We start from the raw sequence: 14,238 nt of genomic DNA, 5'->3' as shown, positions 1-14,238 counted from the left end.
AAGCCTGGAGGTTAATGTTCTGTGTCCCTAGTGCATCAAGTAAGATATTTTTTATGCAGAGAACATTATTACTTTCTTAGCCATACGAATCTATTCAAATTTAAAAACAACCCATTTGGGGAAAAATAGCATTAAAGAATGCACGAAAACCTGGGAAGAAAAAAATGCCCACATATATGATGAACGTAAGATTAATAGCCTTAATATATAGAGAAATCAGTAGAGAGAAGGGAAAGTGATATCACTCTCAAATCGTTATAAAAAGCATTTGCGGCTGGGCACGGTGGCTCAAGCCTGTAATCCCAGCACTTTGGGAGGCTGAGGCAGGCAGATCACTTGTCAGGTGTTCGAGACCAGCCTGACCAAAATGGTAAAACCTTGTCTCTACTAAAACTACAAAAATTAGCCGGGTATGGTGATGCATGCCTGTAGTCCCAGCTACTCGGGAGGCTGAGGCAGGAGAATCACTTGAACCCAGGAAACGGAGGTTGCACTGAGCTGAGATTGCACTACTGCACTCCAGGCTGGGTGACAGAGCAAAACCCTGTCTCCAAAATAATAATAATAATAATTTAAAAATAAAAAATAAAAAGCAATTGCAATGGTCCCCCAAAATCTATGAAAAGCTATCCAACCATAATAACTACAAAAACATAACTGCAGTCATTGAGATAAGATGGCAATTTAGAAGAAAAAGCTAAAAACTTATTTTCAGAAAAATAACATTGTGTGTGTGCACGCACATGTGCATGTGGGGAATCGTGTCTGTATTGATGTAGTAGTTTCCTAGAGCTGCCATAATAAAGTACCACAAACTAGGTGGTTTAAAACTGCACAGATTTCTTTTCTCACAGTTCTGGAGGCCAGAAATCCAAAATCAAGGTGCCAGTAGGGCCATGCTCCATCCAAAGGCTCTGGCGGAGAATCCTTCCTTGCCTCTTCCAGCTTCTGGTTGCTGCTGATTTTTAGCTTGTGGCAGCGTAGCTGGTATCTCTGCCTCCATCTTCACATTGTCTTTTTTTCAGGGTCTTCTTCCCCTTTCAAAGTCACTCACTGGATTTATAGTTCACCCTAATCCAGGGTAATTTCATATCTAGATCCCTACATTAATATCCACAAAGACATTTATTCCAAATAAAGTCCCATTCTGAAGTTCCAGGTGGACATATCTTTTGGAGGCCACTCTTCAGCCTCCTACATTGTGCCCTCTGGCCCCTGAAAATTCCTATCCATCTAATGTGAAAAATACATTCACCCCATCCCACCATATCCAAAAGTTAATGCATTCTGGTATCAACTGTAAGTCAAATATCCTGTCTAAATACCATCAACTCAAAAAGTCCCAAATCTCATCATCTAAATCGGGTATGAGTGAAATCTGATCTATGAACCATGTAGGGGCAAAATTCCTTTCCATCTGTGGACTTGTAAAACCAGAAAACAAGCTACCTGCTTCCAAAATTCATTGGCAGGACAGGTATAGAATACACATCCCCATTCTGAAGGGGAGAATATGAAATAATAAAAGCAGTCACTGATTCAAGCATGTTCGAAACCTAGCAGGGTTTTGCTGGGCGCAGTGGCTCAAACCTATAATCCCAGCACTTTGGGAGGCTGAGGCAGGTGGATCACTTGAGGTCTGGAATTTAGACCAGCCTGACCAACATGGTGAAACCCTATCTCTACTAAAAATACAAAAATCAGCCGGGCGTGGTGGCAGGTGCCTGTAATCCCAGCTACTCGGGAGGCTGAGGCAGGAGAATTGCTTGAACCCTGGGAGGTGGAGGTTGCACTGAGCCAAAATCACATCATTGCACTTCAGCCTGGGCGACAGAGTGAGATTCTGCCTCAAAAAAACAGAAAACAAACCTGGCCGGGTTTCAAGGCCTGAGAATTACCCTCTGTGGCTTGACACTTTATTGTCTGGGCCACAAAGTCATCACTGCTCTACTGACCTCCTCCTCTGTATCCATGCCTCTGCCCTCTGAGTCATTCCTCCTTTATCTTAAAGGATGTCAGATGTTAACGGTCAAGTAACTCTATCATCCTTTTTACTGCCTGTAGAATCCTAGATGTCAGCTTTCTTTCATTTTTCCCTTTTTTTGTTTTCTTCAGGTCAAACTGGCATTGTTTTTAGTGGTATAACGTTCTTCTAAAAAAAACCTTGTGGGTCTCCTGTGTGTGTCAAAGGGATCCATACCATCAGACAAGAGGGTTATCCACAGATTCTTTCTGGATACTGTATATTTTTCCTCGATTCAGCTGAGAGGATTGATTGGACTTATTAATCACACATTAAATGTCTTTAGCAAAAGGTATCCAGCCACACTCTTGGCTCTTTATCCAAAACACACTTAAAATCTTTGATGTGTTTATTGCTACTTGTATATCTTCTTTGGAGAAATGTCTAAGTCCTTTGCCCATTTTTGAATTGGGTTGTTTTCTGTTGTTTTTGCTGAGCTGTAGGAGTTCTTTATATTTTCTAGATATTAATCTCTTATCAGATACATGATTTGAAAATATTTTCCCTTTTCATTCCATTGCTACATCCTCTGATGCACAAAAGTCTTTCATTTTGATGTAGTACAATTTATCTGTTATTTTCTTTTGTTTCCTGTTCCTCTAGTGTCATATCCAAGGAATCATTGTGAAATCCAATATTATGAGGCTTGTCCCTGTGTCTTCTGCTAAGAGTTTCATGCTTTTAGCTCTTATATTTTGGTCTTTCATCCATTTTGAGTTAATTTTGTATATGGTATAATGTAAGGGCAAAGCTTAATTCTTTTCTGTGTGGATATCCAGTTATACCAACAACATTTGTTGAAAAGACTGTATTTTCCTCATTGGACAGTCTTTGCACCCTGTTGAAAAGCATTTGACCGTTTATGCCAGGATTTGTTTTTAGACTACCAATTCTATTTGTTTACATGTCTGTCATTCTGCCAGTACCACTGTTTTGATTACTGTAGCATTGTATTAAGCTTTGAAATCAGGATGTGGGAGACTTCAAACTTTATTCTTTTTCAAGATTGTTTTGGCTAATCGGGTCCTTTGAGTTTCCATATGAATTTTAGGATTTTGATTTCTGCAAGAACATCATTGTGATTTTGATAGGGATTGCACTGAGTCCATAGATCACTTTGGGTAGTATTAATATTTTAACAATACAATGTCTTCTAATCCATGAACACAGGATGTCTTTGCATTTATTTGTCTTCTTAAATTTCTTTCAGTAACATTTTGTAGTTTTTAGTGTACAAGTCTCTTGCTTCCTTGGTTAAGTTTAAACATAAGTATTTTGAATGAAATTGTTTTTTAATTATTCTTTCAGATTGCTCACTGTTAGTGTATAGAAATGTAAATAATTTTTTTTTTAAGAGACAGAGTTTCACTCTGTCACTCAGGCTGGAGTGCAGTGGTGTGATCATAGCTCACTGTAACCTTGAACTCCTGCACTCAGACAATCCTCCTGTTTCAGCCTCCTGAGTAGCTAGGACTATAGGCATGCACCACCACAGATGGCTAATTTTTAAAACAATTTTTTGTAGATCAGAGTCTTGCTATATTGCCCAGGCTGGTCTGAAACTCATGGCCTCAAGCAATCCTCTCACCTCAGCCTCCCAAAGTGCTGGGATTACAGGAATGAGTCACTACACCCAGCCTTGTGTATTGATTTTGTATCCATCAGCGTTGCTGAATTCATTTATTACTTCTCACAGTTTTTTGGTGGAGTCTTTAGGGTTTTCCACATATAAAATTATTTCAACTGCAAACAGAACTAACTAATGTTATTTCTTGTATAACTTGAATGCCTTTTACTTATTTTGCTTGCTTAATTGTTCTGGCTAGGACTTCCAGTACTGTGTTGAATGGAAGTGGCATGCATGGGCATTATTTTCTTATTCTAATCTTAGAGGAAAAACTTTCAGTCTCTCACCACTGAGTATGATTTTACTCATGGGTTTTTCATATATGGCCTTTATTATGTTAATATAATTTCCTTCTATTCCTAGTTTATTGAGTGTTTTCAATTGTGAAAGGGTATAAGTTTTGTCAAATGCTTTTTCTAAATTAATTGAGATAATTATGTGCATTTTCCCCCTTCATTCTGTTAATGTGGTACATTACATTACTTGATTTTTATATGTTGAAGCACACTTGTATTCCAGGAATAAATCCCACTTGGTCATCACGTATAACCTTTTAATATCCTGTTGAATTTAGCTTGCAAGTATTTTGTTGAAGATATTTGCATCAGTATCCATAAGGGGTACTGTTCTATAGTTTTCTTGTAATGCCTTTGAAATTATTTCAAAAAGTTATATTTACACTGCACTATAGTCTATTAAGTGTGCAATAGCATTATGTTTAGAAAAATGAAGGCTGGGCGTGGTGGCTCATGCCTGTAATCCCAGCACTTTGGGAGGCTGAGGCGGGTGAATCACGAGGTCAAGAGATCGAGACCATCCTGGCTAACATGGTGAAACCCTGTCTCTACTAAAAATACAAAAAATTAGCTGGGCGTGGTGGTGGGTGCCTGTAGTCCCAGCTACTTGGGAGGCTGAGGCAGGAGAATGGCATGAACCCGGGAGGTGGAGCTTACAGTGAGCCGAGATCACGCCACTACACTCCAGCCTGGGGACAGAGCGAGACTCCATCTCAGAAAAAAAAAAAAAAAAAAGAAAAAAGAAAAATGTAAATAGCCTAATTTTTAAAATATTTTATTGCTAAAAAATGCTAATGATCATCCGAGCCTTCAGTGAGTCATAATCTTTTTGCTGAAAGGATAAATGGTCTTACCTCAATGTTAACGGCTGCTTATTGATCAGGGTGACGGCTGCTGAAGATTGGGTTGGCTGTGGCAATCTGCTAAAATAATGCAACAATGGCTGGGTGAAGCGGCACATGCCTGTAGTCCCAGACACCTGGGAGGCTGAGGAGAGAGTATCCCTTGACTGCAGGAGTTTGAGTCCAGCCTGGTCAACCTAGTGAGACCCCTGACTCTTACATTTAAAAAAAGACAACAATGAAGCTTTTTTTTTTTTTTTGAGACGGAGTCTCGCTCTCTCGCCCAGGCTGGAGTGCAGTGGCATGATCTCTGCTCACTCAAGCTCCGCCTCCTGGTTTCACACCATTCTCCTGCCTCAGCCTCCCAAGTAGCTGGGACTACAGGCACCCACCACCATGCCTGGCTAATTTTTTGTATTTTTAGGAGAGACGGGGTTTCACTGTACTAGCCAGGGTGGTCTTGATCTCCTGACCTCGTGATTCGCCCACCTTGGCCTCCCAAAGTGCTGGGATTACAGGTGTGAGCCACCACGCCCAGCCAACAGTGAAGTTGTTGCTCCATTGATTGACTCTGCCTTACATGAAAGATTTCTCTGTAGCATGTGATGCTGTTTGACAGCATTTACCCACAGTAGAACTTCTTTCAAAATTGGAATCAGTCTTCTCAAACGTTGCCATTGCTGTATCAACTAAGTTTATGGCATATTTTAAATCCTTTGTTGTCATTTCAACATTGTTCACAGCATCTTCACCAGGAATAGATTCCATCTTGAGAAACCACTTTCTTTGCTCATCCATAAGAAACAACTCCTCATCAATTTAAGTTTTATCATAACATTGCAGCAGTTTATTCACATCTTGAGGCTCTCTCTCTACATATTTTTTGAGATGGAGTCTTGCTCTGTCACCCAAACTGGAGTGCAGTGGTGTGATGTTGGCTCAGTGAAACCTCCACCTCCTGGGTTCAAGCGATTTTCCTGCCTCAGCCTCCTGAATAGCTGGGATTACAGGCGCGTGCCACCACGCCTGGCTAATTTTTGTATTTTTAGTAGAGACATGGTTTCACCATGTTGGTCAGGCTGGTCTCAAACTCCTGACCTCGTGATCTGCCCACCTCAGCCTCCCAAAGTGCTGGGATTACAGGCATGAGCCACCGTGCCCGGCCCAGGCTCTACTTCTAATTCTAGTTCTCTTGCTATTTCCACCATATCCGCAGTGACTTCGTCTACTGAAGTCTTGAAACCCTCAAAGTAATCCATGATAATTGGAATCAACTTCTTCCAAGCTCCTGTTAATGTTGATATTTTGATCTCCTCCCATGATTCAGAAATGTTAATAGCATTTAGAATGATGAATCCCTTCCAGAAGATTGTCAATTTACTTTGCCTTAATCCATCAGAGGAATCACTATCTATGGCAGCTATTGTCTTATGAAATGTATTTCTTAAATAATAAACCTTGAAAGTCGAAATTACTTCTTGATCCATGGGCTGAAAAATGGATGCTGTATTTGCAGGTATGAAAACAACAGTGATCACTTTGCACATCTTCATCAGAGCTCTTCAGTAACTAGGTACATTGTCAATAAGCAGTAATATTTTGAAAGGAATCTTTTTTACTGAGCAATAGGTCTCAGTAGTTAATTTAAAATATTCAATAAACCATGCTGTAAACATATATGCTGTCATCCAGGCTTGGTTGGTTGTTCCATTTCTAGAGCACAAGTAGAGTGGATTTAGCAAATTCTTTAGGACCCTAGGATATTCAGAATGGTCAATGAGCATTGGCTTCAACTTAAGGTCACCAGCTGCATAAGCCCCTAACAAAGGAGAGTGAGTCTGTTCTTTAAAGCTTTGAAGTCATGCATTGACTTCTCACTAGCTATGAAAGCATTAGATAGCATCTTCTTCCAATGGAAGGTTGTTTCATCTACATTGAACATTTGTCATTTAGTGTAGCCACCTTCACCAATTATCTTTGCTAAAGCTTCTGGGTAACTTGCTGTAGCTTCTATATCAGCACTTGCTGTAGCTTCTATATCAGCACTTGCTGTTTTACCTTGTGCTGTTATGTTATGGAGATAACGTCTTTTCTCAAACTTCATGAACCAGCCTCTGCTAGATTCAAACTTTTCTTCTGCACCTTCTTCACCTCTCTCAACCTTCACACAACTGAAGAGAGTTAACGCCTTGCTCTGCATTAGGCTTTGGCTTAAGGGAGTGTTGTGGCTGGTTTGATCTATTATTCAGACCACTAAAACTTTCTCCATATTAGCAATAAGGATGTTTCGCCTTTTTTTTTGCCCAGGCTAGAGTGCACTGGAACAGTCCAGGCTCACTGCAACCTCCACCTCCCGGGTTCAAGCGATTCTCCTGCCTCAGCCTCCCGAGTAGCTAGGATTACAGGCACACGCCACCACGCCTGGCTAATGTTTGTATTTTTAGTAGAGGCGGGGTTTCACCATGTTGGCAAGGCTGGTCTCAAACTCCTGACCTTGTGATCTGCCTACCTTGGCCTCCCAAAGTGCTGGAATTACAGGCGTGAGGCACCACACCTGGCCCCATTTTGGCTTTCGACATGCCTTCTTCACTACATTTAATAATTTCTAGCTTTTATTTTATTTATTTACTTTTTTGAGACAGAGTCTCATTCTGTCACCCGGGCTGGGGTGCAGTGGCACGATCTCAGCTCACTGCAACCTCCACCGCCTGGGTTCAAGTGATTCTACTGTCTCAGCCTCCTGAGTAGCTAGGACTACAGGCACGTGCCACTACTCCCGGCTAATTTTTCTATTTTTTTTTTAGTAGAAACGGGGTTTTGCCATGTTGCCCAGGCTGGTCTCAAACTCCTGACCTCAAGTGATCTGCCCCGCTTGGCCTCCCAAAGTGTTGGGATTACAGGTGTGAGCCACCATGCCCGGCCAATTGAATTGTTTCGAGAGTCCAAAAGTAAAACTATGTGGCTAATCTCAACTGAATTTTGACAAGTGTTCCAAGACAATTCAGTGGAGAAATAATAGTCTTTTCAACAAATGGTGCTGGGCCAACTGGATAGCCACATATAAAAGAATGAAGTTACACTCTTACCTCCCGCTTTATAAAAAACTAATTCAAACTGGGTCAAAGACCTAAATGGAAGAGCTAGAACTATAAAACTCTTGGAGGAAAATATAGGGATAAATATTTGTGACCTTGGATTACAAAGGATTCTTAGATTCAAATGACTCTTGAATTCAAAAGACTCTTAGATATGACAACAATACCAGGAGCAGCAAAGAAAAAGATAATCTAGACTTCATCAAAATTAAAAACTATTGTGTTTCTTTTTTTTGTTGTTCTTTTGAGACAAGAGTCTCGCTCTGTGGCTCAGGCTGGAGTGCAGTGGTGCAATCTCGGCTCACTGCAACCTCCACCTCCCAGGTTCAAGTGATTCTCCTGCCTCAGCCTCCTGAGTAGCTGGGACTACAGGCAGATGCTGCCACACCTGGTTAATTTTTTTGTATTTTTAGTAGAGACAGGGTTTCACCATGCTGGCCAGGCTGGTCTCAAACTCCTGACTTCAAGTGATTCGCCTGCCTTGGCCTCCCAAATTGCTGGAATTACAGGCATAAGCCACCGTGCCTGGCCAAACACCATTGTGTTTCAAAAGGCACCATTATGAAACTGATTAAAAAATCCACAGAATGGGCTAAAATATCTGCAAATCATATATGTAGTGAGGGGTTTCTGTCTAGAATATATAAAAACTCTTGCACCTCAATAATAAAAAGAAAAATAACTCAAATAAAAAGTGCGCAAAGATCTGAATAGACATTGATCCAAGGAGGATATACAAATGACCAATAAGCACATGAAAAGATGCACCACATTATTAGTCATCAAGGATATGCACATCAAAACCACCATGATATACCACTTCACCCCCACTAAAATGGTTGGAATCAAAATTTCAAATAATAACGAATGTTGACAAGAATGTGGAGAAATCAAAACCGTCATACACTACTGGTAGGAATGTAAAATATTCAGCCACTTTGGAAAATAGTTTGGCAATTCTTTATATGAGTAATCATATTGGAATCATAAAGCTTGAAAACATCATGCTAAATAAAAAATCCAATTTCCAAAGAATACATATTATACAATTTCATTCATATGAAATGTCAAAATAGGGAAATCTATAGACAGAAAACATATTAGTAGTTGCTTTGGTATGAAGAGGATGGGGGAATAGGAGAGTGATAGCAAAAGAATAGGAGGTCGCTTTTTGAGGTGACGAAAATATCCTAAAGTTGACTGTGGTGATGGTTGCATGTATCTATGAATATACTAAAAACCATTGAATTTTACACTTTAAATGGGCAATCTTATGGATTGCAAATTGTATCTCCATAAAGTTGTTTTTAAAAGATATAAATTGAGGCCAGGTGCGGTAGCTCACACCTGTAATCCCAGCACTCAGGAGGCCGAGGTTGGCGGATCACCTAAGGTCAGGAGTTTGAGACCAGCGGGGCTAACATGGCTGAAACCCCGTCTCTACTAAAAATAAAAATAAAAATTGGCTGGGCATGGTGGCGTGCACCTGTAGTCCCAGCTACTCTGGAGGCTGAGGCAGGAGTATCCCTTGAACCTGGGAGGCAGAGGTTGTAGTGAACCAAGATCGCGCCACTGCACTCCAGCCTGGCTGACAGAGTGAGTCTCCATCTAAATATATACATATATATATATATATATGTGTGTGTGTGTGTATATATATATGTATACATATATATACATGTATATACACATATATATACATGTATATACACATATATACATATATACACATATATACACATATGTATATATATACATATATACACATATATGTATATATATACATATATACACATATATGTGTATATATATACATATATACATATATACACATATATGTGTATATATATACATATATACACATATATGTACATATACACATACACATATATGTATATATACATATATACACATATACGTATATATACAAATATATGTATATATACACATATGTGTATATATACACATATATACATATATACACATATATACACATATATGTATATATACACATATATACACATATATGTGTATATATACATATATATAAATTGAGACTTAACCAGACTTGGTTATTATTTGAATATGAGGGACAATGTAGAGTGATTCAAGGACAATAGCCACATTTCTGGGTTGCTCAATGGGTGAGTACTAAGGTAGAAAACAAAGGAAAATAAACATGTCTAAGGTGAGAAGTGATGAGAGAGAGAGACTGAGAGAGGGAGAGAGACAGAGGAAGAAAAGAAGAAGAAGAGAGAAGAAGGAAGAAGGAAGAAAGAAGAAGAAAAAGAAGAAATAGTAGTATTAAGGGCTTCCACAGGCTTCTGAGTTGAGAAAGCCAAGTGTAATAAGAATGGTCAGTGGAGAGTGTTCCTCAGGCGCTAGCATAAATGAAGAGGTATCAGAGTGGGTATGGACTGGCAGATAGTGACCCTGCAGCAAGACTAGGCTCTTCTGGGTGACCTGGAGGTGAGACAGTCAGGGTGAGGGTCTCAGTATTCTGCACTACAAAAGCCAGGTGAGAGATAGCAAAAATGTCCCCAAGAGGCTTTTCCCTGGGGTGGGTGAAAAAGAGGAGAGAGCAGGCAGGTTTGAGAACTGCTCCCCACTCCTCCCACCTCCTCAATTACTTTTAGGCTTTTCTTGGAATTTCTCATCACAGAGCTGTAGAAAAGCCCTATTCTGGTTTCCAGAATGGGAAGAGACCTCCCAACTATGCTGAGAAGTGAATCATTAGGTGGGAATTTGGGGAAGAAATAGAGGGAAGGAGCCAAAGTGATATATTAAGGTCACCACTTTGGTCACCTGTCCATCTATATTTTTGGAATAAGCAACAGAATTAGGAGTCTGAACGTAGGAATTAAGAAGCTCTGGAATATAACAGTGGAAGACCAGCACCTTCCCAACCTCTTGTCAGGGCAGGGATGCTCTATCTCTGCATCACTCAACCTGCCTTGGCCTCACAGCTCTTCCATTTGCTTAAGTCTTCAAACCATCAACAGTCATGGCCACTAATTGTAGCAGATGGCATTAGTTGTCAGCAAATGTTTTTTCATATTTAATGAATGTTTATTATAATAGAATAAAATAGAAATGTTTATTAATAAAACTTGAAATTTGTCCCAGAAGGATAAAAAGGTAGATTATTTACATAAAATGGCCAAGATCTGACAACAGAACTGTTTCCTGAAGATTTACTTCACAGATTATTTTGAAAACACCAACTGTGTTCAGGAAAATTTTCTCTCCTTTTTTTCCATAAAATTTTCAAACAAGTGAGAATGCTCTAAAAATGATGGTGTGGAGCCCAGAGAAAATGTTTTCTGTGTGCCACAGATGAACATAAACTATGTATATATATATTACTTTCCCAGGTTGAAGTGTTTCTTTCAAAAATAAAATTTGATTATTTTCAATTTTGTGAGGCACGCTGATTTTTAAAAAGGAAATAAAGAGAAATTATTAGGAAGCATATACACAGCCAGGGAGAGGAGGAGAGAAAGCAGAAAAGGCCAAGGCCAGGGGAAGGGGGTTTGGGGTGGGGGAAAGGAAGGGTACAGACCCTCCCAAGTAACCGAAGATGGGTAAACTCCAATCGCAAAGCGATGATGCCACTTGTGGGCCCTCAGATTGGAGAGGACGGAGATGAGTGACGGGGCTGTGCGCACTGGGGCACCGCGCACAGACGGGAGGAGGGGGGTGTCTGTGTGTTCCAAGGGGGGAGTACCAGTTGACTGGCCGCCGGCCTGTGGGGGTTGGTGAGAAGGAGGGTGAGCTTGGCGGTGACGCACGGCCCTCACGTGACCGGGAGCTGCAGAGCTACGCAGCCTTCTGTGCAGTCGTCACTCGTGTCTGGCTACCAGCTCCCCGCTGCCCTGCGCTCGGCGGGCTGGCATCCGGCCCGGGGGAAAGCGGAGCAGGTAAGGGCCCCGGGGCCCGAGCGCCCTGGCTAGGCCAGCAGCGGCTCACCGAACCCCCCGACGCGCACAGAACAGCGCAGGGGGTCCCCGCCAGCTTTCTCCACACCCCAACATTCTTGGGAACATAGTGGTCCCCTGGGGTGGGGAAGCAGTGGCGACTGGGGCTCCAGGGGCAGCAGAGCAACCAAGAGCAATGGAAAACCATTCCCGAGTCCTTGCAGGAAAACGGTGAACACCATGGGGGGCGGGGCGGCCAAGGGTGGGAGCGGAGGGCGGGAGACGCGAGGCGCTGGCAGTGAGGAGGGCCCTGGGCGGGGAAGGAGCTAGCGTTCCGCTGCAGCACCACCCTCCTCCCTACACCCCAGCCCGTCTGTAGGTCTGAGGGGCCAAGTGTCCCGGCGGCGCACCTCGCGGCGAGAATCGGGAGAAGGAGGAGACTGCAAGGATAGGCCCAGGTCAGTGCGAGGGACGGTGGTGGGGGCGGGTGCAGAGTCCAGTCGGAGGTCCCCTCCCAGCTCCCCCATCTCCCGTCCTCCATTTTGGTGCCTGCCGAGATCTAGGGATGGATCTGTAGGGAAAATGGTGGGTTTGGGGGCAGGGAGGGGAAGACACGAGAGGTGGGGGGGCTCGAATGGGGGCCCCCTAGTGGGCGCACGAAGCGTCTCTGGTGGGAAACGTGAAATTAAACAAAACAAAACATGTTGATAGCCATGACGCGGAATCCTGAAAAATGAGTAGCCGTGCCTCTGTCCTCGGTACTGAAGCGTTCACCAGCTGTTCAGCCCCTTCTCTCTCCTTTTGTCTCCTAGGAGTAATGGAGTCCAAAGAGAAACGAGCAGTGAACAGTCTCAGCATGGAAAATGCCAACCAAGAAAATGAAGAAAAGGAGCAAGTTGCTAATAAAGGGGAGCCCTTGGCCCTCCCTTTGGATGTTGGTGAATACTGTGTGCCTAGAGGAAATCGTAGGCGGTTCCGCGTTAGGCAGCCCATCCTGCAGTACAGATGGGATATGATGCATAGGCTTGGAGAACCACAGGCAAGGATGAGAGAGGAGAATATGGAAAGGATTGGGGAGGAGGTGAGACAACTGATGGAAAAGCTGAGGGAAAAGCAGTTGAGTCATAGTCTGCGGGCAGTCAGCACTGACCCCCCTCACCATGACCATCACGATGAGTTTTGCCTTATGCCCTGAATCCTGATGGTTTCCCTAAAGTTATTAGGGAGACAGACCCCTGCTTTCGAATTTACATGTTCATGATGTGCCCTTGTTGTAAACCTTTACCTGTCACTTGTTTACGTGGGTCTCCTATTACCAGCTTCTAATTGAATATTGTGTTTTTGAATCAGTCTGTAAGATTTTTGTTAGCCGAAGAATTTTACCTATTGCATGGAAAGATGCTCATTATATATTGTGAAGTTAATAAAGCACTTTTAAAAAGCAATCTCTATATTCTTTTTTGTTTAAAAATTTATATTAATCTACTTAAGACATGAAAAGAAAAGTACTGAAATTAAATATACCAAAGGATTAATAGAGGGACTCATTCTATGAGATGGGTTAGTGTATTTTTTATATTTTCTGTAATTTAAGAAAAATTGGAAACATTTTTAAATAACCTTTGAAGGCAGTAGAATCACTTAATAAATACTTGCTGATCAGCACTACTCACAATAGCAAAGACATGGAATCAACATAAATATCCACCAGTGAGAGATTGGATAAAGAAAATGTACATATACATCATGGAATATTGTGCAGCCATAAAAATAAAGAAATCATGTCTTGTGGGAATATGGATAAAGCTGGAGGCTATTATCCTTAGCAAACTAATGCAGGAACAGAAAACCAAATACTGCATGTTCTCATTTATAAGTGGGAGCTAAATGAAAACTCATGAAAACAAAAAAGGGAACAACACACACTGGGATCTGTAGGGGTGGAGAGTGGGAGGAGGAAGAGGAACCTAAAAGATAACTATTAGGTGCTGGGCTTAATACCTGGGTAATGAAATAATCTGTACAACAACCACCCCCCCCACCCACCCCCAGCCCATGACACGAGTTCACCTATGTAACAAACCTTCACATGTACCCTGGAACCTAAAAGTTTTCTTAAAAAAGGAAAAAAAATACTTGCTAATCAAATTTGGATCTCTTAGCCAGGTAAGTAAACCCAGGAATTTGTATAAGTTGGGGGTGGCATTTCCTTCACATGACTGGAATGAGGTCATTTGTGTGAGACCTGTGTTTACTTGTTTTTTCTCCCATCCACACCTATTATGCAAGACTCCCATCCTCAGATTTTCCCTTCAGATGTTTAGCAGAGTGCTCAAAGGTAGGTCTCACTAGTCCAGCATACCTCCTATTCTCAGGATTAAAATGTCTGTTGGTCATGCTATGATTTCTTCCTGACAAGGCAGGCACTTAACCAAAGT

At 41.7% G+C, this 14,238-nt stretch overlaps 1 protein-coding gene across 3 annotated transcripts; it reads left to right on the top strand.

Annotated features, from left to right (window-relative positions):
- The first annotated feature begins 11,577 nt into the window (after positions 1-11,577).
- BEX1 (brain expressed X-linked 1) lies at positions 11,578-13,245 on the top strand. 3 transcript variants are annotated; one of them, XM_030806942.1, is made up of 3 exons: positions 11,578-11,803; positions 12,169-12,258; positions 12,613-13,245. In XM_030806942.1, exon 3 carries the CDS (start codon positions 12,618-12,620, stop codon positions 12,993-12,995), a length of 378 nt encoding a protein of 125 aa, XP_030662802.1. In that variant the 5' UTR covers positions 11,578-11,803; positions 12,169-12,258; positions 12,613-12,617; the 3' UTR covers positions 12,996-13,245. The 3 variants fall into 3 exon arrangements, with proteins under 3 accessions (XP_030662802.1, XP_003276536.1, XP_030662803.1); XM_003276488.4 differs by lacking the exon at positions 12,169-12,258 and having other exon boundaries at positions 11,613-11,803; XM_030806943.1 differs by lacking the exons at positions 11,578-11,803; positions 12,169-12,258 and adding an exon at positions 12,331-12,385.
- The last annotated feature ends 993 nt before the right edge of the window (positions 13,246-14,238 follow it).

Source organism: Nomascus leucogenys, chromosome X (assembly GCF_006542625.1).
Source record: "Nomascus leucogenys isolate Asia chromosome X, Asia_NLE_v1, whole genome shotgun sequence".
NCBI lineage: Eukaryota > Metazoa > Chordata > Mammalia > Primates > Hylobatidae > Nomascus > Nomascus leucogenys.
Note: the sequence above shows the minus strand (reverse complement) of the source record. Positions and strands in the feature narration are given on the sequence as shown.